The 21943-nt window shown below is 35.0% G+C and overlaps 1 protein-coding gene across 4 annotated transcripts in view; it reads right to left on the bottom strand.

Annotated features, from left to right (window-relative positions):
• The window catches only part of DCBLD2 (discoidin, CUB and LCCL domain containing 2), an 88314-nt gene that overhangs the window by 54244 nt on the left and 12127 nt on the right, over window positions 1–21943 (bottom strand). For all 4 annotated transcript variants that reach the window (XM_067739128.1, XM_067739127.1, XM_067739129.1 and 1 more), the window contains one exon: window positions 15408–15635. In XM_067739128.1, the coding sequence (XP_067595229.1) occupies window positions 15408–15635 (228 nt within the window). The remainder of the gene's footprint in view (window positions 1–15407; window positions 15636–21943) is intronic.

Genomic DNA, 21943 nt, shown 5'->3' with positions numbered 1-21943 from the left:
TTTGGTGTATAGTAAGAATACCTTGCTTTTGGATGATCAAATCTGAGATAAGTACTACAGTATGCAAATTGGAGTGTATATATGGCTTAGGCCCTCAATTAGCAGACAGATATACTTTACTTGCCCTTTTCGCCTGTATAGTTTTGAGCCTAAACTATTTCAAAAATGTTTGAAGTACTTGCCAAGATTTAAAAAATCTGGAAACTCCACATAAATTCTGAATTTCTGGCTTCTCTTGAAACACCACAAGAAAAAAAAAGAAGGAAACCTGGGCTAGTTTTCCAAGTAGTTGTACCTAAGTAATGGATGTCCCTTTTGAAAGGGAAAAGTCACACTCCAGTTTGCCATAGCAGCCACCATTCCCTAATGTCCCCAATCCTGAAGCTCAGTTATCACTTATCATTGTGGCAATGTTGTTATTATAACCTAGTCCATTTCACTCGTTTATTTTACCTGTCTGGCCTCTGTTGGCAGTATATATGTATCCACCTGAATAGAGCTTAGAGATCTTAAGGATATCATGCCTCTTCTAATACCCATACCAACTACACTTTAGGTAGATGATGAACAGCAACAAATTAAGCTCTGGAAGATGGTAAATAAAATGCTCTGTATTCAAAAGAGAGGAGAGATCCATCTGATTTCAGATTGACTAGAGGTGGGGTTAATATTGTCATAAAGCTTAAGAAACCTGATTTATGTTCTCAACTAAGTGGAAGATCATTTAACCTATTGAGAGGTGTGCCATGGAACAATGCTCATTTTAGGAACTTGCAAATTAGAAAGATAAGGTGGAGAATGGGGAATTATTTGAGAAAGCAAAAGCACCATCAACTGTCCAACTCTAATAGAAATGGAACTTGCTTAGAGAACATCACTCAATTTACAAACAGACTTGGGGACAGCTTTTTAGGGCCCATGTACAGAAGCACCTCTAATCTCAAAAACAAAACTTGGAATTCTCAAAGGAACTAATTTACTGAATATCCAGGCACTGAGCTAGGTATGTGCTAGGGATTCAGTGATGAAACCAGATAGGCACAGTGCTGCCCTCAGAAAACTTAGCGCAGTGGGACAGGGCAAGCGCACAGCTGAAGCCTCTAAAGTACAGAAGAAGCCACTGCAGTCCCCAGAAAATGTTTAGAAAAGATTCTATCATTAAATAACATCCATCAGTACAGTTTCTTTAAAAAGTCGGGCTTCAAGGATCACTGCCTTGTGCTTGGTGGGCCAGAGCGAGTTTGAGTTGTAAAATTTAGCTGCCCGACTTCAAGTGATTTTGTGTTCTCATTTTGAATGACTAGGATGTCTTCTCATAATGATTCCTCTTATGCTGTGACTAACAATAAGTTGTTTTTGGCTGGATTTAGTATTAGCTTTGGCTGCTTCAACAAAAATTCACCTGCAGAGGAAAACGATAGAAGGGTACAGATCTAATTTCCCTTTAAACAATTCAACTATTGGGTATATATTTAAAAGGACAAGTAACAAATATTTACTGTGTTTTAAAAGGAATTCAGTAATATCTCTAAGAATGGATTTGCCTCTCCTTCTAAAAGATAGTGGTGACTACTTTAAGAGTACGTTTTTCTACAACACCATAAAGTCATTGTGCATCTTGATTTCAGGGAAGGTGGCTACTTCAGTGTTATTTTTTTCATGAATAAATGACAGATCCAGTATTTGCACGTTTTAAAATGAATACGGTCCATGTGGGAAAATGTACCTTGACACTTTTACTCCTACTTCACACATCCTACACAAAGATCAATTCTGGATGGATTGAGGATATAAATGTACAGGAGGGAACACAATAAAGCATTAGAAGAAAACCTTGAGAACATCTTCATGACCTGCAAGTGGGCAAAGATTTAAGAAGATAATACAAAAAGTACTAACCATAAAAAAAATTACTGTGAACATTAAAATTAAGTTAATGTCTGCTTAGCAAAAGATACCAATAAAGGAGTAAAAAGGAAGGCTATATAAAGGGAGAATATTTGTAATAAATATATCTAAAAAGAATCCATAACCAGAATATATAAAAGAACCCCTACAAATAAGAAAATAATCATCTGATAGAAAATAATGTATAAAAAACTTCAAGATTCTTCACAAAAGAAGATATTCAATGGCTAATAAATAAATGAAAAGAGAACAATATCATTAGCCATCAGGTAAATTCAAGGCAAAGCTACAATGTGATATCAGTACACACAAACTAGAAGGGTGAAAAAAGAAAAAACAGAGAATAATAACTGGTACTCTCATACACTGGTGGTGGGCATGGAGTGGCACTACCACAGATGCATTTGGCAGTATCTAATAAAGCTGACCATAGGCAAGCCCAGGGACCCAGCAATTCTTCTTCTCGATATAGAAATGTGTGCTCATGTTCACCAAGACAGGTAACAGAATGTTCATAGCAAACAGTGACAGCCAAGAAGTGGCTATATGGTGGATATCCCTTAACTTTAAGTAAGTTTCCTTACTGTTAGAAAGTTAGTTTGCTTCCAATTTTTCTACATCGTGAATAATGTTGCAACAAACATCTTCCTAACACATCTTCTTCTATCTTTTGAAATATTTCCTTAGGAGTGATTTTTAATATATACTTCCATACGGCTACCCAAGTGAGTTATACCAACGAATACAGCCTCAATATTAAAAAAGGACCAATTTTATCACACCCATACCAAAATATTAAAACTTAAATGTTTTTCACTAATCTAAAAGTCAGGGAGGCAATATACTTAGCTTTAAAAATTTTGCATTTCTTTGACTCTAAGAATAATTGCCTCCTCTAATATCCTCTTTCATAATGGTGTCATGGACAAAAGAGCATCTAAGTTTTTATTACTATCCATGATGGTGACCAAAGGGTCTTGATAGAAAATTTTATTGCAATCACAAGAACCAAAATATCCACAAAGCAATACCAATCTTCCCCATCAAATTTAGTAGGCTTTCCTTCTCTCTTGTGAAACTTCTACTTTAATTGAGAACTCTAACACTTTTCCTCTGGAAAACCAGCAAACTTCTGGATAGAAGAAAGCTCCATACTCTGCTTCTGTTTCTTCATAAAAACTCTAGAAAAGGTAATGACTCAAGGCCCTGGCTCTTATTAAGTTGACAGCTTCTTTCAGGACAGCTGGCAGAGTTTTCTCATACCAAGTACCCTAATGTAAAAAGCAATGAGTCATAACAGTGTATAGACTTCAGCAAAACCAGATGTGTTGCCAAACATCACAGGTGAGACATATACAGCATACCAAGAAATTTCTTTCAAAGATTTTCTGGAAAAGTAAACTTTTCACCACTTGGGAGATGTCAAAGACTTTTTAATATTTCCTATAAGGGCTCACAAATAGGAATTCTTGGATAGGGTCAGCATCGTGTAGATTACTTTCATCCAGTTGAATGCTGATGAGAAATGGGACAGCTGTCAATTCCTCAGTAACCTGCCTCAAAACATTAGAGGAAACATTTTGAAGTAATGACATCATTTACAGAGACAAAGCTTTAGCATTTCCTTTCTGTTCTAGGCCACAAACCAGACTGACCATTCTAGGGTACAAAGATTCACTAAGGTCTTTCAAAATGTATGTGGCTTCTATACTTTGCAATGCAACAAGCAACCTCATAGGATGCTTCTGCATTATGGACAAGTCCATGTTAAATATAAGTATCCATCAAGCCTTCTAATGAAAAAAATTCACAGTAACCAATGTATTTTCATGATAAACAGATATGAGATGCCTTTAGCCTTCCTGAGTTCATGTTTTCACAGGCCAGGATTTTACCTCACATGAAATTCTGTGGCTCTCACACCTACCAGGCAAAATACCTATAATCATTAAGATTAAATATCACTTCTTTAATTCCTGCCCAAGGAAAACTACTCTAAATGTAAACTGTTAACAATGATGATCATATTGTAATAACACTTCTTTCAAGTGAAATAATACTTCACACTTTAATTTGACATAAAATAATTTTTTTTTTTTACAAAGACAACTTTAAAAGAAACAGTAAGAAACTTCAAGAACAAAATTTATTTATTTTTACTAGGGTCACCGGTCCCTAAAGCATATTAATAGATTCCATGGAGTCTAAAAATAAAGTGGTAAAGGTTAATGAAAGACCCATTGGGGGAGACAAAGACAATTAAGATATCCCATGCACAGCCAGAAAATACTGAAAAAAAAAAATCCACTGGTAGGTAAGAGCACTGACTTCAGAGAAGGAACTTAAGAGCAAAGAAATCCTGAATAGGGCAATTTTGGAAAGGAAATACTTTGGTGGGAGAAGTAGGTTAAAAGTAACAGAAATGGAAACTGTATGGTAAAGGTGGGGGGCAGGGGGCAAAACAAGAGGAGGAAATTTAGGATCTTGCAAGATTAAAAAAAAAAAAAGGATACATAACTCCTCCCCTTCTATAGCCTCTTCTCTTCCGGAAAAAAAAGAGAAAAAGAAAAATTTACTGCACTAGCAGAAGAGGGCTATCATGAACCTACCATAAACTACAAAGCTAGTAAACCATTGCAAACCACCAGCACTGTCCACAGAAATACTAAGGCAGTCTTTATCTCCTTAAAAAACATAGTAAAAAAAGAAAACAAAAAATGAGAATCTCAACAACTCAGTTTATGGAGACCCTCTCATCCCCCCAAACAATGGTAAAACAGAAGGAAACTGGAACACAACACTAAACTTAATTAAATGTCCTCAAACAAGCAACTGGGGATATGACAAAAAAAAAAAAAGAAACACACCCAAAACAAAATGATTCAGCAAGGCTAAAAATAAAGGGAATGAGCAAAGACAGGTATACCAAGCAAATGAATATAATAAGAGATAAGGAGGACAGTGTGTATGTGATACTGATGTCAGACATAGAAGAATGCAAACTAAAAAGAGCTAAATATGACAAAGGAGAAACTTTTTAATGCTAGAAGTCAGGATTTAAAATGAAGGCATTATAATTATGAATAGCTATGCAATAACACTGCAATCATCTTTATAAAAGAACCCAAAGAAATACAGAAAGAAAAAAAGAAAAAAGATACACTAATAAGAGATCAAGTGGATAAAAATAAGGATATAGAAAACCTAAACAGCATAATAAGACATATTTTGTGTACATATTAAACTTTACATCTTAATATTACAGAATAAACCTTCCTCTCAAGCATACATGGGACATTCACAAAAAAGATACCTTAGGTTATACATAAAATATAAACAAGTTCCATAAAGTAGAAATATTACATTTTCCAACTACAATGCAATAAAACTAAAAATTATTAACAGTAACAAAGAAGGGTACCTCCAATTGAAATAAATCTGTTTATCTATTATTTATCCAATAATAAACAATTAAAATTATTAGTGGTTAAAAGGGAAATACAAAACACAATTAAAGAATTCCTAAAAAATTATAATACTATAAATCAATCTGTGGTATATCTTAAATATGTGACCAAAGTAAAATCCACAGTTTTAGATAATTTTATCAATAAAAATGAAAGAATAAATATAAATTAAATTCCTGGTTAAAAGCTAGGAAGAAATAACAAAAATAAGCCAAAAGCAAGCATAATGAGGAAAATAATAGAAGAAAATGAAATAATAATGGAACTAGAAACAGAGATTAGTAAGGCAGAAAACAGAAAAAGAACAGATCTAACTATAATTAATAGATCAAAATCTATTTTTTGAAAAATATCAACAAAATACACAAACCACTAGCTAACAATCAAAGTGGTAAAAAAAAGAAAAAGAGCGAAAGCACAAATATACAAAACAAGAAATGATGGGGGGAAATATCCAGTGAAAAAACACTGAAATAACTATTAGGAAAAAAATCATAAGAATCTATTTTGTAGACACTGCTACAAATAAATTTGAAGACCTAGGTGAAACTGGTAACTTGCCTGGCAAATAGTTTACTAAAACTGAACTCCTTAGAGACAGAATATTGAAACAGATCATTCTCCTGGAAAGAAAGCTATTAAGGACCTACCCTACCAAAAAAGCACCAGGTCCAGATGGTTTCACAGAGTGAAACCTTCAAAAACTAGCTTGTTAAAATGCTCTCTAAATTTTTCCAGATAAGTGAAAAGGAGGAAAACTTTTTATTTAATATGTAACATCAATACGTAAACCTGATAAAGACAATGCAAAATAAACTGTGCATTAATTATCACTTATCAATATTTATGTAAAAATACTAAACAGAATATTAGGAAACAGAATCCAATACTACATTAAAAGAATGACACATCATAACCAAGTGATATTTATTTCAGGAATACAAAGTTGGCTCAATATTAATGAATCCATTAATATAACACATATACTAAAAGATTCTAAGGAGAAAATTATATAATCATCTTCATAAAGGCTAAAAAAAGCTTTCCAATAAAATTCAACACTCTTTCCTAATGAAAAACACTCAAGAAAACAGAAATCAAGGGATATTTCCTGTTATGAACTGAATGTATTTCTCCAAATTCATACATTGAAGTCTCAACCCCTAGTGTGACTGTGTTTAGAGTCAAGGCCTTTAATGGAGGTAGTTAAGGTTAAATTAGGTCTTAAGAGTAGGGTCCTAATCTGATAAGACTAGTGTCCTTATAAGAAGAGACATGACAGAATAAGGCTCTTTCTCTCTCTCTCCTCTGGGACCTCTAGCCTCCAGATACCGAGAATAAATTTCTCTTGTTGAAGCCACCTGGTCTGTGGTATTTTGTTACGGCAGTCTAAGCTGACTAAGACACTTAACATTTTCACTAAGACCAGGAACAAGTAAAAGATGCCCACCATCTCCACTACTGTTTAACATGGTATTGATTGGTGGTATTAGCCAATGTAATTAGATAAGATAAATCAATCATAGGCATAAGAATTGGAAAAGAAGTAGTAAAACTCTATTTGTAGATGTGATTGTGTACCCAGAAATCCCTAGAAAGTGAGTGATAAAACTAACTGAAATAATAAAATAAAATAAAAACCTCAGTAAAGTGGCAGGATATAAAGTCAACATATAGAAATCAACAGTCTTCATATAATTAGAAACTTGAGGACATAGTGGCAAAATAAAACAAAACAAAAACACCTCCACATACAACAGCAACAAAGAAGATAAAATATTTAGGAATAATTTTAGCAAAAAATATGTAAAACCTACATGAGAAAAAGTTTTAAACACTCCTGAAAGACAACAAAATTAGATTTGAACAATGGAAAAAAAGCAGCTTATTCTTAAACAGGATGACTCAACCATCATAAAGACAATTTACAAACAATATAATCCCAATTAAAAAATACCAACAACCATTTTTATGAAGTTGGACAGTTGACAGATAAATTAACAGGCAAGAATAGCCAGGAAAATGCCAGAAGTGAATATCTATAATGGGAGACTACCCAGATGAGACATTAAGACACACTATAAAGCCTCTATAATTAAAACTCTGAGGTTCTGGTATATGACTAAATAGACAAGTGGAACACAACAGAAAGTCCAGAAACAGATCCCAAGTACATACAGAATTTGAGTATATGATAAAGGTAGTACTTCAAACCACTGGAGCAAAGGCAGACTTTTAAATGCCTGGTGCTAGGACAAGTGGTTAGTCATCTGAAAAAAATACAATTAGATCTACACTTCATACCGTAAAAGAGAATATCTCCAAGTGGACCAGGGATCTAAATATAAAAAAAGAAACCACATAAATGTACCAAAAGAAAACATGGGTAAATTTACGTTTAACAGGGATATAGGGAGAGGCTTTCCAAATATGACTCAGAAACCAGATGCAAAAGACTGATGAATTTACTACATTTAAAAAATTTTACATGGCAAAAATCCCCACTATAAATAAGCTTCATAAACAAAGTCAAAAGACAACTGACAAACTAGGAGAAACTGTTTGCATCATATATCGCATAGAGGCTAATATCACTAAAAGATAAAAGAATTCCTAATACCTACGAGAAACAAAGACCAAAAAACCTGAAAGAGTGGGCAAACAATGTTTTGTTTTTTTTTTTAAAATGGACCTTCAACATATAAATAAAAGGTTCAGGATGGACAAACAACAAGGTCCTATTGTACAGCACAGGGAACTATATTCAATATCCTCTGATAAACCATAATGGCAAAGAACGTGAGAAAGAATATATATGTATAACTGAGTCACGTTGCTGTAGAGCAGAAATTAAACACAACATTGTAAATCAACTATACTTCAGTAAAAATTTTAAAAAATAAATAAAAGGTCCAACCTTCCTCATAGTAAGAGAAATGCAAATTACAACTATACTGGGATATCATTTCTCACCTATCAGTGGGCAAAACTTACCAAGCATGACAACACACTCTGTTGGCAAGGCTGTGGAAAAGCAGGCATTTTTATGCACTGCTGGTGGAAATGTAAATTGGCACAATCCTTGTAGAGGTGAGTTTGGCAATAGCTAACAAATCTATGTATGCACTTACCTTTTGAACCAATAACTACACTTCAGAAACTTACTCTGAAGGTACACCTCCAAGAATACAAAAACACATATGCATTAAGTTATCTATTGCAGCAGTGTTTGTAACCATAGAATACCAGAAGCAATCTATATATCCAGATATAAATGAGTGGTTGAACCACAGTACATTCACAATATGGAGTTCTCTGTGGCTGTAAAAAGAATAAGGACTATCTTTATGAACTGATGTGGAATGATTTCCAGGATACATTGTTAAGTGGGAGAAAAAACAAAGTAGGAAAGAATATCAATAGTATATTAGGGTTTTTTTATAAGAAGGGGAAATAAAATCTAAATATATCATTTGTATAAAAATGGAAGTAGAAAAGATAAAACAGACTAATACAACTGGTTAGCTACAGAGGGTGGGTGGAGATGGGGTGGAAAGGACAGAAAATACGGAGTGAAGTAGGAAGGACTGTCACTCATCTAAGTATATCTTTTTGTACAGTTCTAACTTTGAGAACCATGTAAATGTTTCACATTCTCAACAAAATAAAAAGAAAACTAACTAGAGAAAAAGCCTACAATGGAATATGAACAGAAGTCAATGAACCAAACCGTACTACAAATGGATAATAACATAACCACACTGGAGGGCAGGAGGTGGTGGGGGAAATCTAGCCCAGGCAGTACTGAACACAGTATTTAGATTAAAGGTCCTCAGGTTCAGACTAAGCAAGTATGGATTCTAGGTAGCAGGCTTCTTTGATTTAGAAGCATGGATTAGTAATTCTGAAACTATTTTCTGTGTATTATAGCACTAAACAAATAAGTGAACTAAGTACATATACTGTAGACAACAGGAGCTAGATACCTCACTGTCAGAGAAGTGATTACCAGTATGAAAAGGGAAGGAACAGAATGAACCTGGTGAAGCTGGATTAGGATTAAAGGTATCAGTATGAACTCATGCTTTTTAATCAATATAGGTAGATAAATAGAAAAAGATATAATGTGCGTACCTGTATATACATAAGTACATATATACATATATTTATCTACTAAATCTATCTGCTAATAGGGCATGCCAGCCAACTGGCCTGAAGTTACAGACTAGATATTGATTTCTAATACCATTTTCCACTAAAAAGAAACAGGATTCCTTGAAGAAATGGATGATTTCAGGGTTGAGACAGGACAAGTACAAGACAAATCTAGAAAATCCTGTGCCAGACCAGAAGGAAGTACTTAAAAAATGATGAGGACATCACAAAAGGAGACAGGAGCTAGTCTGAAGAGGCTCTCAATGGAAATTTGGGACAATTTGAGAATCAAAACAAATGACAGTAAAGGATGATAAACAACGGACTAACACAAGAATCCATGAGTTCACACTGGTACAAACAAATAAATAGGAGAGAAGGAAAAGCTCATTTTTTCAGTAGGGAAGAAAAACCTAATCAACATAAAAGGAATGATGACATAAGAAAACCACCGCTGACAATTATCATAATAACAACTGATTCAGAAAAGAATCATTAATGGAGTATTTACATCATTTCAAAGAGTCTCCCCACGATATGCATATTGATTGTGAAGGGAAACATAGCTACAGTGTAGAAATCTGGGAGATATCACCTTAGCCAATAGATCAAAGTTAACATCACCAGTAATGAGACAAATCAAAATTGTGAGCCTCCTGATCGGAAGTACTGAGAACACATCTGTGGCATTCCTGCTAAAGTCTGTAACCTGAATCTAATCATGAGGAAACATCAGACAATCCAAATTAAGAAATATCCTACAAAATAACTGGCCTATCTATTTCAGAAATGTCAACGTAACAAAACACAAAGAGTGACCAAGGAACTGTCCACTCCTTTCATCTCCAAAGTAATGGAGACTAAGAAGATGTGACAACTGAATGCAATACATAATCTGAGAATTTCTTTTGCTATAAAGGACATTATTTGTACAACTGGAGAAATTTCAGCAGCTCCTGTAGCTCAGTCCTACATCAATGTTAATTTCCTTAATTGTGATAACTGTTTTGTGGTCATGTAAAGAGAATGTCCTAGTTTTTAGGAAATAAACACAATATACAGGGGTAAAGGAACATCATGCTTGAAAGTACTCTCAGTTTAGAAAAGAGTGTATGCTTGTGGGGGAAAGGGATAAGGCAAATGTGATAAAATGGTAACATTTGGAAAATCTGGGTGAAATGTTTATGGAAATTATCCCATTTTTGCAACTTCTCTATTAAGTCTAAAATTATGTCAAAATAGGCAGTTCCCTGGTGGCCTAGTGGTCAGGATTCTGGGGTTTTAACTGTCATAGCCCGGGTTCAATCCCTGGTCGGGGAACTGAGATCCCGCAAGCCGTCACGTGGTTAAAAAAAAAAAAAGTATGCCAAAATAAATAGCTAAAAGGAAAAAGTTAATGTTTATTAAAAAGTTTCTATTTTCAACAGTTTGCAGTAAGGAGACCATGCAGTAAAAGATTAAGGAGTAACAGCTGGTATCTATTACTCTATAGTCTAGTGGTTGAGATTATGGACTTTGCTATTAGCCGGACCTTAGTTCAAGTCCCAATTCTGCTTATATGACTTTGGGCAAGTTGCTTACCTTCTCTGATCTTCTACTTATCTGTTTTATGGGAATGATGTACAGGATTCTTGTAGGATTCAATGGAATCAAGTGTGTCAAGGGCTTACAGTAAAAGACACCAATTCTGGAGCCAGACTGCTTAGGTTTGAATCCCACTTAGCAATTTGCTAGCTATGTGACCTTCGGGAAGTTATTCAACCTCTCTGTGCCTCAGTTCTCTCATCAGTAATAAATGGGGGTGATAAAAGTATCTATCTCAAGGGTTCTTGTGAGGACTAAATAAGTTAATTGATAAAAGTAATTTGAATAGTACCTGGCACATAGCAAGCACTGCATGCATGGTAGTTATTTTCACGATTAGCCTGAGCCTCTACAGAATAGGAATTCAAAAAATATTAGCAATCATTATCATCATTAAATACCTAATATTATCATCACTATAGCTTTTTCAAGAGGTATGGTGGTAAAGAGAAAGAAAATTTATTTTTTCTCTTAAACTAGGAAGACCTAAGCATATTAGAGAGAAAGGGGACAAACAATACAGAAAGAGAAACTTTTCTGAAAACACAAGAGACACGGAATCATTTACCAGATGAAGCCCTGAGGACCTCAGTTTCCCTCTTTGTAAATGTCACCTGAAGATTTAAGAGACAACTTTAAAAGGTACTTTGATGAAGGTGTAAGACAGAATGTACATCTTTAAATATAACTTTGAACACACGGACACATTTACATTTCTTCTACAGAATGCATTTTCCTTTAATAGCTATTAGGTTTTAAAATATTTAGCTTCTCTTTTAGAGATCCATCCACAATATCCCTCATCCCAAAAAAAGTTCATTTAAAATGGAAATTTTAAGCAAAATCTAGGAAGAAAATATATACAATAGAGTGGGAAAAGGTTACACATAAGCAAAGATTTTTCTTTTTAATATGGTTTTAAATTTCATTTTTGGACTAGTTATCAACAATATCCATCAGGGAAATGATGCTAGCAGATGTCTATGGACCAATATGAAAAGATGTCTAAATATTAAAAGAGAAAAAAACAAGTTGCAAAATAGTTTGGAGATATATATTTATATATGTACAGAAAAAGTTAAGATTAATAATGAATGATTTTACTTTAATTTTCATCTTTACAGAGCAACCACTATGTCTCAGACACCAGGGATTAAAGAATAATCAAAATGGAAAAGTAAAATTCAAGGCACAATGGAATTTTCTCATTCCAATACAATCTGCTTAAAAAAGGGACAGACCTAGAGAGCCAATCTTTACTCTATCATTAAACACAACCTGCTTGTCAGTGAAATGAGTACGACTACACTAATTTCACAAAGATTTCTGGACAGTCTAGCTATTTAGAAAGTTGTTATATAAAATCATAATAAACTCATATATTTAAATAATATTACACATTATTGCCCAATCCAAAAAAAAATAGAAAATAACTGTCCAAAAGTGCTGTATCAGTTAAAACACATTCTAATGAATTTATGATTTAAAAAGTGATTCCTTGAGAAATCATTCTTCCTTTCATTTTCTTTTCTTGATTATTTCACAATACCATCTCTCAGGGGAGAAAAGTCCCTAAAATTAACACTTATAGAGAAAAAAACCAAAAATCTAAGCTTTATACCAAAATAGGAAACTTTTTTATAGGAAAATGCAGCTCATTTGAACCTGCTTCTGTTCAGAAGAGACCCTGAGAAAAGACAATATAGAAAAAAGAGGATTCTTTTTTTTTTTTTTTTTTTTTTTTGCGGTACGTGGGCCTCTACCGTTGCGGAGCACAGGCTCCGGGTGCGCAAGCTCAGCGGCCACGGCTCACGGGCCCAGCTGCTCCGCGGCATGTGGGATCTTCCCGGACCGGGGCACAAACCCGTGTCCCCTGCATCGGCAGGTGGACTCTCAACCACTGCACCAAGAAGAAAGCCCGAAAAAGAGGACTCTTTACCATAATCACTGGAATCTTGATACCCAATGTATTTGTTTCTATTCTGTAATTCCTGGCATATCTACTTTAACCAGAACAGTTATTCTTGAATGACCTTTATTTCTCTGTGATGTCAGGAAAGTTACTTTTCTACCACTAACCACAAACTGCTCCCCAAATGGAGGACCAGTGGATATACGGTAGGTGGTGATATACGGTAGGTGGTGGGGGGAGGAGCAGAACTAAAGCTCAACAGGAACCATCATCACTCCGTCCCCTTGACCTTTCTACAGCTTTCCATTCACCTGTATGAAGAGAGAATAAGGAAAAACAAAACCAATGGAAATAAGGGAGAGCTGAGTAGTGGACACCCACTACACCCCAAGCACTGCAAAATATTATTTCATTTAATCTTCCTACAGTACTGATGATGACTTTGAAGTCTGGGCTGATGACTTGTAGAAAGAATTTTACCAAGTAAGTCCTGGAGCTATGATGAGAACCCAGTGAGTGATTTAAAACCTGTGCTCAATTTTCTTCCCGTGCCACTCTTCCTGCCTAGCAACATGACACTACTTATTGTCCAAATACATAATCCTATGGTTTTCCTTTTTAACAAAAAGCACTTTCAATATGGAAATTTTCAAAACTACATCAAAGTAGAGAGATGTACTCCCATGTGCCCATGGCTCAGCTTCACCCGTGTGCCATTCTGGTTTCACCTGCCCTCTTCCTACCATTTTTTCTCTGAAATATTTAAAAACAAATCAGAGACGTTTTGTTTGAACTTCAAAGTGTCTCTAACAAATCAGATATTGAATACACAAAATATAAAATTACCACAGAATTTGAGATTCTGCTTTTCTCAAAAATGTCCTCTCTCAGTCAGATAGTTTGAATCAAGACCTAAACAAGGTCCACACACTACTTTTGGAAGATGTATCTCTAAATGAACGACAGTTCCCTCGACCTCCTCCCCTTTACATATAAGTGGCATTTTTTTAAAAAGGAGTCTTTATGGTTGATAAAGTGTGTTTCTCTAGCTCCTTTATTTCATGTAAACTGCTAGAGGCATGATCAGATTGTGGTTCACTTTTTTTTATTATTGATTCAAGACTGCTGAGGTGGTACCATTTACTCCCTACTGCATCTCCTCAGGAAGCACTTAATATGCAACTGTCTTCTATCAGTATTACAGTAACAGTGTTTTCTAGATCCTCAGGCGATTCGAGTTTCTAAAAGCTTATCCGAGACCACATATTTGTGGCAATATGCACGTGGTGATCAAGCACCCAGGTTAATCAAGAGTTGATTGGGAGACAACAGAGGTTATCAATCAGCAGCCAGGTAAGCAGGCCAGGAATTGTTCCTCTCATAGATAAGAGGCCAAAAAGTGGAGAAGAGATGAATGGTTTGACTAGAGACAGAGAGGAGGCCAGAAGATGAACATGATGCTTAAAGAACAAGATAGTGGGCTCCAATTACAGTTCTGAAAGACATGTTACACACCTGTATCAATAAGTCTTTCCAAATAAACTCACAGAGAATTTTAGAGTTCTTTATGTTATAATGTTATTTCACCAAGACAGCCTTACAAATTTTGCTATGTTTCCTGCTTCAGAGAAAGGTGCTGATCTCTAAGCCAAAGGTTCTCAACTTGACCTCAAAGTATATTCTCCTGGGTAGCTTTAAAAATACTGAGGTGTGGATCCCACCGAATAAATTCTGATTGAACTGCTCTAGAATGGGGACAGGTATATAGTATTATTTAAAAGTCTTCCCAAGTGACTCTAATATGCAGCCATAATTGAGAACCAGCTGCTCTTAGCTAAGAATAAAGACAACAGCAGCTAATATTTACTAAGCATATATTATATGTCAGGTACAGTTCTAAGCACTTTACATGTACTAGTTCATGCCCTATTTTACAAGTGAGGAAACAGAGATAAGGTAACTTGCCCGAGGTCACACAGAAAGCTAATAGCAGAAGTATTTCATATCAGGAAGTTTGGATCTAAAACCCATGCTCTTAATTACCATGATATACTGACTCCTAAGCATGAATTATACTTACATTCTTTAACTGCAAGTAAAATGATCAAAGAAAAACAAAATGAACAAAAAAAGATAATTAACTTCCTCCTCCTCAGAAGCAGTAGAGTGGCATCTTGTTGCAAATGTACCAACACAGGCTTATTAGAAAAGTGAATAAACAGATAAGAATCTTCTCTTCCCAAAAGAAGATTCAACTTTGAGATTTCCACACATTTCAATAATTTCCCACATATCCTATACAGCATAGTTATTCAATGTTAAGTATCAAACACTGCTTCAGTTTTAAAACTTGGGGCAATGATGTGTTGAAAATTTCCTACCTATTTCGGTTCTGCTAACTCCAATTCCATTATAAATTCTCAAGTAATTAAAGTGACAAGAATCAGAATCTTCAATGTCAAAGTCACCAAATTTGATGCGCACTCGCTCTCCCATCTTTACACGGATCTCCCATTCGCAAACAGTGCTGTTAGGATAGGTCTGTGGGTAGTTTATGGACGTCAGGGTTCCACTTTCAGGGCCTAGTACAGTATGTCCACATCCATCACCTTTAAAAAAAAAAAGTTAAAAGGACGATAAATTATTCTTTACATCTTTAACTTACACTACAAATAATCAGGATTTTTTGTGAAGATTTTAAAATATGTATGACGTCAGATATTTTGTACCACCAATACATTCCTTACACAAGATAAAACAGATAACATAGTTCTTAGTAGGTCTACTCACAGGAGCCAGGAGAAGCCAGGTTAGGTTAAAATAATCAATGATTACTGGTATAATTTATGAGTTCAAAGAACTTTCCAATCAAAATAAATAGAAGTAAACATAACTTAGCAATAATTATATATATATGTCATAATAAATCCAGTCTTTAAAAGAGTATCAATTCATAGTAATTGTTCAAAATAAATGTCAACTATAAAAATAAATGTATATGATCAGCTTCATCTATTTAGTTACAAATAGCACAAACCCCTTCAAAAATCCCTGTGAGAAGTCAAATGATTTCTAAAAACACTTAAACTATACTAAAGATTATGCAGATTTCTGACCATATTACATGATGCAAGGCATTCCTTCTTGAAGGCATTAAAGCAATATTTCATAGTTTAATTTTATGTTTTATTGAAATTTGACTTTTCAGTTGTCTCTCCCCAAAAGCCTCATTTTCCCCTATAGAATGACGACGAAAAAACAGTTTATTAGACTTATTAAAGATTAGTAAAATGACCTTCATATCTTGGTAGCAGCATTATTTGCTCCAGAAATTTCTTCAGCAACTGAATATGGAAACAGTTAACACACTGTTTGTAAAAATCAAATATCTGCATTCTTCCCTTTATCATAAAATTTGTTATTTTACTGAGCGCCTGGAAGGAGGCGTTAATACTGATTAAGAAGTTTTAGCTGCTGCTCCAATTGCACTGCTTAGTGTTCCTAACGATGGGATTCAAATGGATGTCTTTTTAATAGGAAAATGAATACATCCTTTCAAAATAATAGTATTTTCTCTTTCAAAAGAGCTATTTATAATCACCTTTTGGAAGAGTTCAGAACTTAAAACAAAGAAAACTATATTAGAAGTGACACTTCTGAGTTTTAACCTCAATATGGATACAGATGGGTGTAACAGAATTTTATACTGATTTTTTATTTTTAAGAACAGTGTAGTGCTGATATCAGTTACTAGAACAGATGAAAGCTTTAAAAGCCTATGAATACGAATACAGTATCTACAAGTAGTAGTTGCAAAATAAATGTTTATTAATTGAATGAATAAGGAAACTGTACATTAACCTATGAAAAAGTTATCTCAAACTAGTCTCAAAACTAGCTTTAAGGAAGGAACAACAACTCTGTACCTAGATTCAATACTTCATATCTTTTGCTGATAAAGAAATTTTATTGCCAAATCCACACTAGTACTGTTACTTAGTCTGCTTTCACAGGTCAACCAGCAATCTGGCTTCTTAAACAAATCTCTCTCACATAAAGCTTAGCTTTTAACCAACATTAAACTTCACCTATCTTCTACACTTGCCTTCACTCCACACACAAGAACTAGGCATAGCAGTTCAATAACATCATAATACAAAAAGCCACCATTAAATAAACCTGTGAGTTTTTGTGTGACATAGCCACTGATCTTTTGCAAATATAAAACTTAGAATGTTATACAACTCAGAGGAAAAGAAAAATAACCACAAATTTCCCCTGAAACTACCATGAAAATACCTTGAATATCTCTACTGGATATTACCTAAATTAAAAACATAAGGATATAAAAACCTCCCTTGTGAAAATAAATGAATTGTAATATAAAAAACTTTTGAATAATCATTAACATTTTTCCTTAGAGAAAAAGACAACCATCCTAAGACAGATCTTCTAAAAATATGAAACTAGTCAAAAATGTTCTGCTACTACTGAAAAGATGAAAATGAGCTTTCTGGAAGTGTTTCAATCTTTAAAAAGTAGCCCTGAATAAATGAAGTAACTCAAACTATAAATGTATTTTCTTTAGTAAGTATGAAACTAAGGCAGCTTCTTAAGTGATTAGAAGTGTTGATGGATTTCAGAAAGCCAAGAATATTGCTATTAACAGCTGAAGTCAGGACTTAGTAATGGCAGATTGTCGCATTTAATGTATTCCCCACAGACTATTATTTAACTTAAAGTTGTCGTGTTAAAATGAATTTTACAAAAAGATTACAAGCAGAGTGTTAGGAGCAATTCTTAAATATCTTTATGCTCATATTTATGTTTGATTCTCAATAAATGCACAAAATGTTTTCTGCCATTTCCTCCATACAGCACAGTTCCTACAAAAGCTAACAAAATAAATACTAACTGATGAAAAACAGGACTTTTGCATGCATGGTGATGAAGAAAACAATTAAAATGGAGCTGTCTTTTTTCAGCATCTTGTGTAGGGGGAGGGTATGAACAGTCCACAAGTAACGTGCCAAGAATGTTCTAAAATATGTGATGGAGTTCAGAGCTTCCTCCTCTCGCAAACAAGACGATACGCACCAGAAACTAAAGTTAAAAGAAAGTCTCAAATCTACTGCAATGCACAAACTTGAATGTTCCATATTTCCAAGACTATTTGATAAGTGTAACCTGACTAGATAAATAGCTTAAGCTGGCCTGGCCAAATACCTACTGCTATGAAGTGTATGTTTTGAATATTACAGTTGGAAAGGGACACTAGGCCGGCAGTTTTCAAATGTTTTTCTCTGTTATTCCAAAGTAAGAAATGTATTTTACACCTTGATTCAATAGTGTCTTAAATATATCTTCGTGACCCACTAAAGGGTCCCCACCTGTGCAATGAACAACACTGTACTAGGCATCCAAAGGTGACAATGTTGAATTCTCAAATCAGAAAAAGATCTTGTCCTCACTTTTACCCCCAAATTAGAACATGTGCTTCCAGTTTATTTTTACAGTTCTTAAAAGCGAAGCCTATTCTACACCAAAATACTTAAAATAGGACAAAATATTTAAAAGTAACACTAAAATCTAGAAAATATTATCAACAAATCACCTAATATACTGAGAGCAGGGTTTCTCAAATGTGCGTGGAGGACACTGGAACAATTCTGGGGTGGAGGGGTGCCACAGGCATCTAGTGGGTAGAGGTCAGGAATGCTGCTAAAGTATCTTACAATGCACACGACAGCTCCTCAGAGTAAAGGGTGATGGATCCTAAAAGTCAAATAGTGTGAAGGTTGAGACGGGCTGACGTAGAGCAAAGGCTAGGATCTCCAACAGAAGATCTGGGTTTAGTTCCTTTTCCTTTGGCTCAAAGGGTAATGCTGTTGTACTTGCTGAGGGTACAACCCAGGGAACAGTTTTCCCCACAAGGTCAGAGAAGTAAACAGAATGCTTTATTTTTCTTTAAGTTAAAGGGAAAAAAAGGTCCTTCTTATTAGTCTACAGCCCTCAAGTATTTTTCTTGGTCAGGGGCCCTCATTTAACATTGGGGTTTGAAAAAGGATGGTAATAGGGTCAGGAAGTAAGTCTCCAGATTTTCTGCTAAGCTTTGTAACTGGAAAGAATAATAATCTGTGATCAGGCTAATACCACCTACTATTACTCATTTTTACAAGGCAGAATTGACAAAGAGAGTGTAACCACTACTGGAAAAATAATTTTCAGAATGGGTATTGTAGGACCAATCCACTCACTCTCACCAACACCACCACATTGACAACTCCAACTCCATCATCACCACCATCACTGTCAGCTTCTTCTTCTCCTCCCCTGCCCCCCGCCCGCCGCCGCCACAGATGGTCCCACCAGACTGTAACTGACCATAAGGGGTAGAAGCCTGTAAATGTAATTTTTGAATTTTAATTTTATTTCAGTGGAGAAAAAACACTGGAATTTGATCTCACTGCCCCGTTGTTTGGCTGCAGATTTATCTAGGGGATTACTCATAGAACATGTGTTCGCTTCCTCTGAAGACTGTCAGGTCAGATGTGTTAAGCCAGATACAAATTTTGGTACTGTTCCAGGAAAATAGCTGAGTAATTTTTTTAAACTACTTTTCCCTAGAGAAAACACAAAGAACATTAATTTAAATAATAATGAATTAATACAACAAAGAACACATGCTTATTTTAGGTTGCTTTCTAAACTTCAAACCAAGTGTGTTTTTTGGATAAATATGTGCTCATGATGCTGATTTTATGCGACTCTCCAGCTAACCCCATATTTTAGTCACATTACTATTAAAAATAATATAAGTTATCTTAATTATTTAATTTTATTAACATGAACACTGTATGACTTCTAAAAATACTTTCTTTAACAAGAACAAAGACAAAAGCAGGAAGCTTGCACAAATATTCCAAAAATGTAGAGCAATGTAACTTTCATTACAATTCTTAGAAACTAGGAAAGGTTTATACTTTTCCAATAAGCTTTCAAGGATTTTCGTCACTGTGAACAGGTGAGTTTGACTATATACTTCCTCTAAGTAAGTGTCATTCTGTCACATCTTGTAACACATCTGTGCGATCTTATAATAAACTGAAAAAAAGGCATTTAGAGAGTAGAAAAGTGTTCAAAAGAATAACTTGCAAGCGTTAACAAGGATATCCTATTTCATTTGACTACAATGAAGATTTTTAATCTCTTATTTAGCACTACGAATTTTTAGACTATAAAGTACTATACCAGTCCTGTTACTTTAGGATTTTAAAGTTGCATCACAACAATCTCGAAAAGATAATTCAAGGTCCTATTTTAATTCACTCATTTTTTTTAATACTGCCTAAGATGGATATGCACTGAGAGCCTAAAGAGGGTTACTGTGGCAATTTAAAGGAAAAGAAATAGCTCTCAGCTCAAGCTTTTTTAAGCCCACACTCATCTCTGCATTGTGATAATTTACAAAACTGAATCACATGAAGGAATGTGAGATGTATAAATCCTCTCCGATCCCCACCAAGCACACACTCTACATAGTATATAATGGTTAAGCAAATTGGTTCTGGAGTCACTTGATGAATCTGAATGCCCTACCTACCACTCACTGTGACCTTGAGAAGGTTGTTTACTGATGCTAAAGCTGAGTTTTGTAAAATGGGTACACTAACATCTCAAACCACAGAGGGTAAGAATTTAAAGAGATACTGTATGAAAACACCTACTATCGAGGGCCTAACCCATACTAATGTGCTCAATAAACGTTTGAGGGTAATTATGGTCATAAAAGACCAGAAAGGCTTTTGCTCATCACATGTAGGTCCGGTGCGTTTGGCCACAACCTAGCTAAGGTATCAGAACAATGGCTCATTACTTTAGAAGATTTATATCAGCTTTAAAGCTTCAAGTACAGTGTCCTGCGAAAAGTGTAAATCATGAGAAAGTAATTCTCACTAATGTTCTCCCCAGCGACCTCTACTTCACTTCGGTAACTCATGAAACCACAACCTAGACTGTTTTTGCCATTACCGGAGATTACTCCCACCTGTGAAATCTCAGAAACTTTAACGTCTCACTCTTTCGGTCAGTCTCCTGACCCTTCTGCTCTCTTATACCCACTGCACACTTTCTGTGAACTTCTCTCTTTTCTCCCCATCTACTATCTTGCCCTAGCCTCATTTCTTTCCCTACCCAGCCTGGACCTCATGTCCAGTGTGTGAACTACACTCTTCCTGGTACCTTCACTTCCTTGCCACTATGTCCTTCTTGAGGATCTGCCTGGCAAGCCCTCCACCCTGGATCATATGATCTCTCTTTGCCCAGGAGCTGAGCACTACTGGGAAAAAAATCACACAATCCAGGGAATAGTTGTCATTAGAGTAATAGGTTCTGATCTCAGATAGGCACTGAAAGCCACTCGGTATTCTCTTACTCAGTGGTTCTCAAAATTTATTCTACATTAGAACCACCTAAGGGCTATTTAACGTAAAGGTTCTCAGGCCCCATCTCTGTCTCCATAGATTCTAATAAATATGTCAGAAACATTACCTGAAACTTGGAAATAGGTTAAAAAAATAAAGGTGAGCAGCAGATCCTTTAAATGTCATAGAGGCCAAAAGCTAGGGCAAAATACTTAATTGGATTTGTTGTTTATCATTGATTAAAGGTCCCAGTCTTGGCTACACATAAACTTGTAGACTGTTGTCTTGTAGAGATGCATATAATTTCTGTATAGTTGAAAAAAATAATCCCACATGTTAGAGTTTATGGCCCTATTGGCCATTAAACAGTTTTAGCCATCCAATCTAGCAATCACAGCCTAAAACTACCTATAAACACCTAGTTTCTCAAATATTCTTTGGACATGTTTCAACTTCTTACTGGTTCCTTCATTAATTAATGAGTTGAATAAAAT

This window comes from Pseudorca crassidens, chromosome 5 (genome assembly GCF_039906515.1).
Source record: "Pseudorca crassidens isolate mPseCra1 chromosome 5, mPseCra1.hap1, whole genome shotgun sequence".
Taxonomy (NCBI): Eukaryota; Metazoa; Chordata; class Mammalia; order Artiodactyla; family Delphinidae; genus Pseudorca; species Pseudorca crassidens.
The sequence above is the reverse complement of the archived record's forward strand: the minus strand, read 5'-3'. Positions and strand labels throughout refer to the sequence as shown.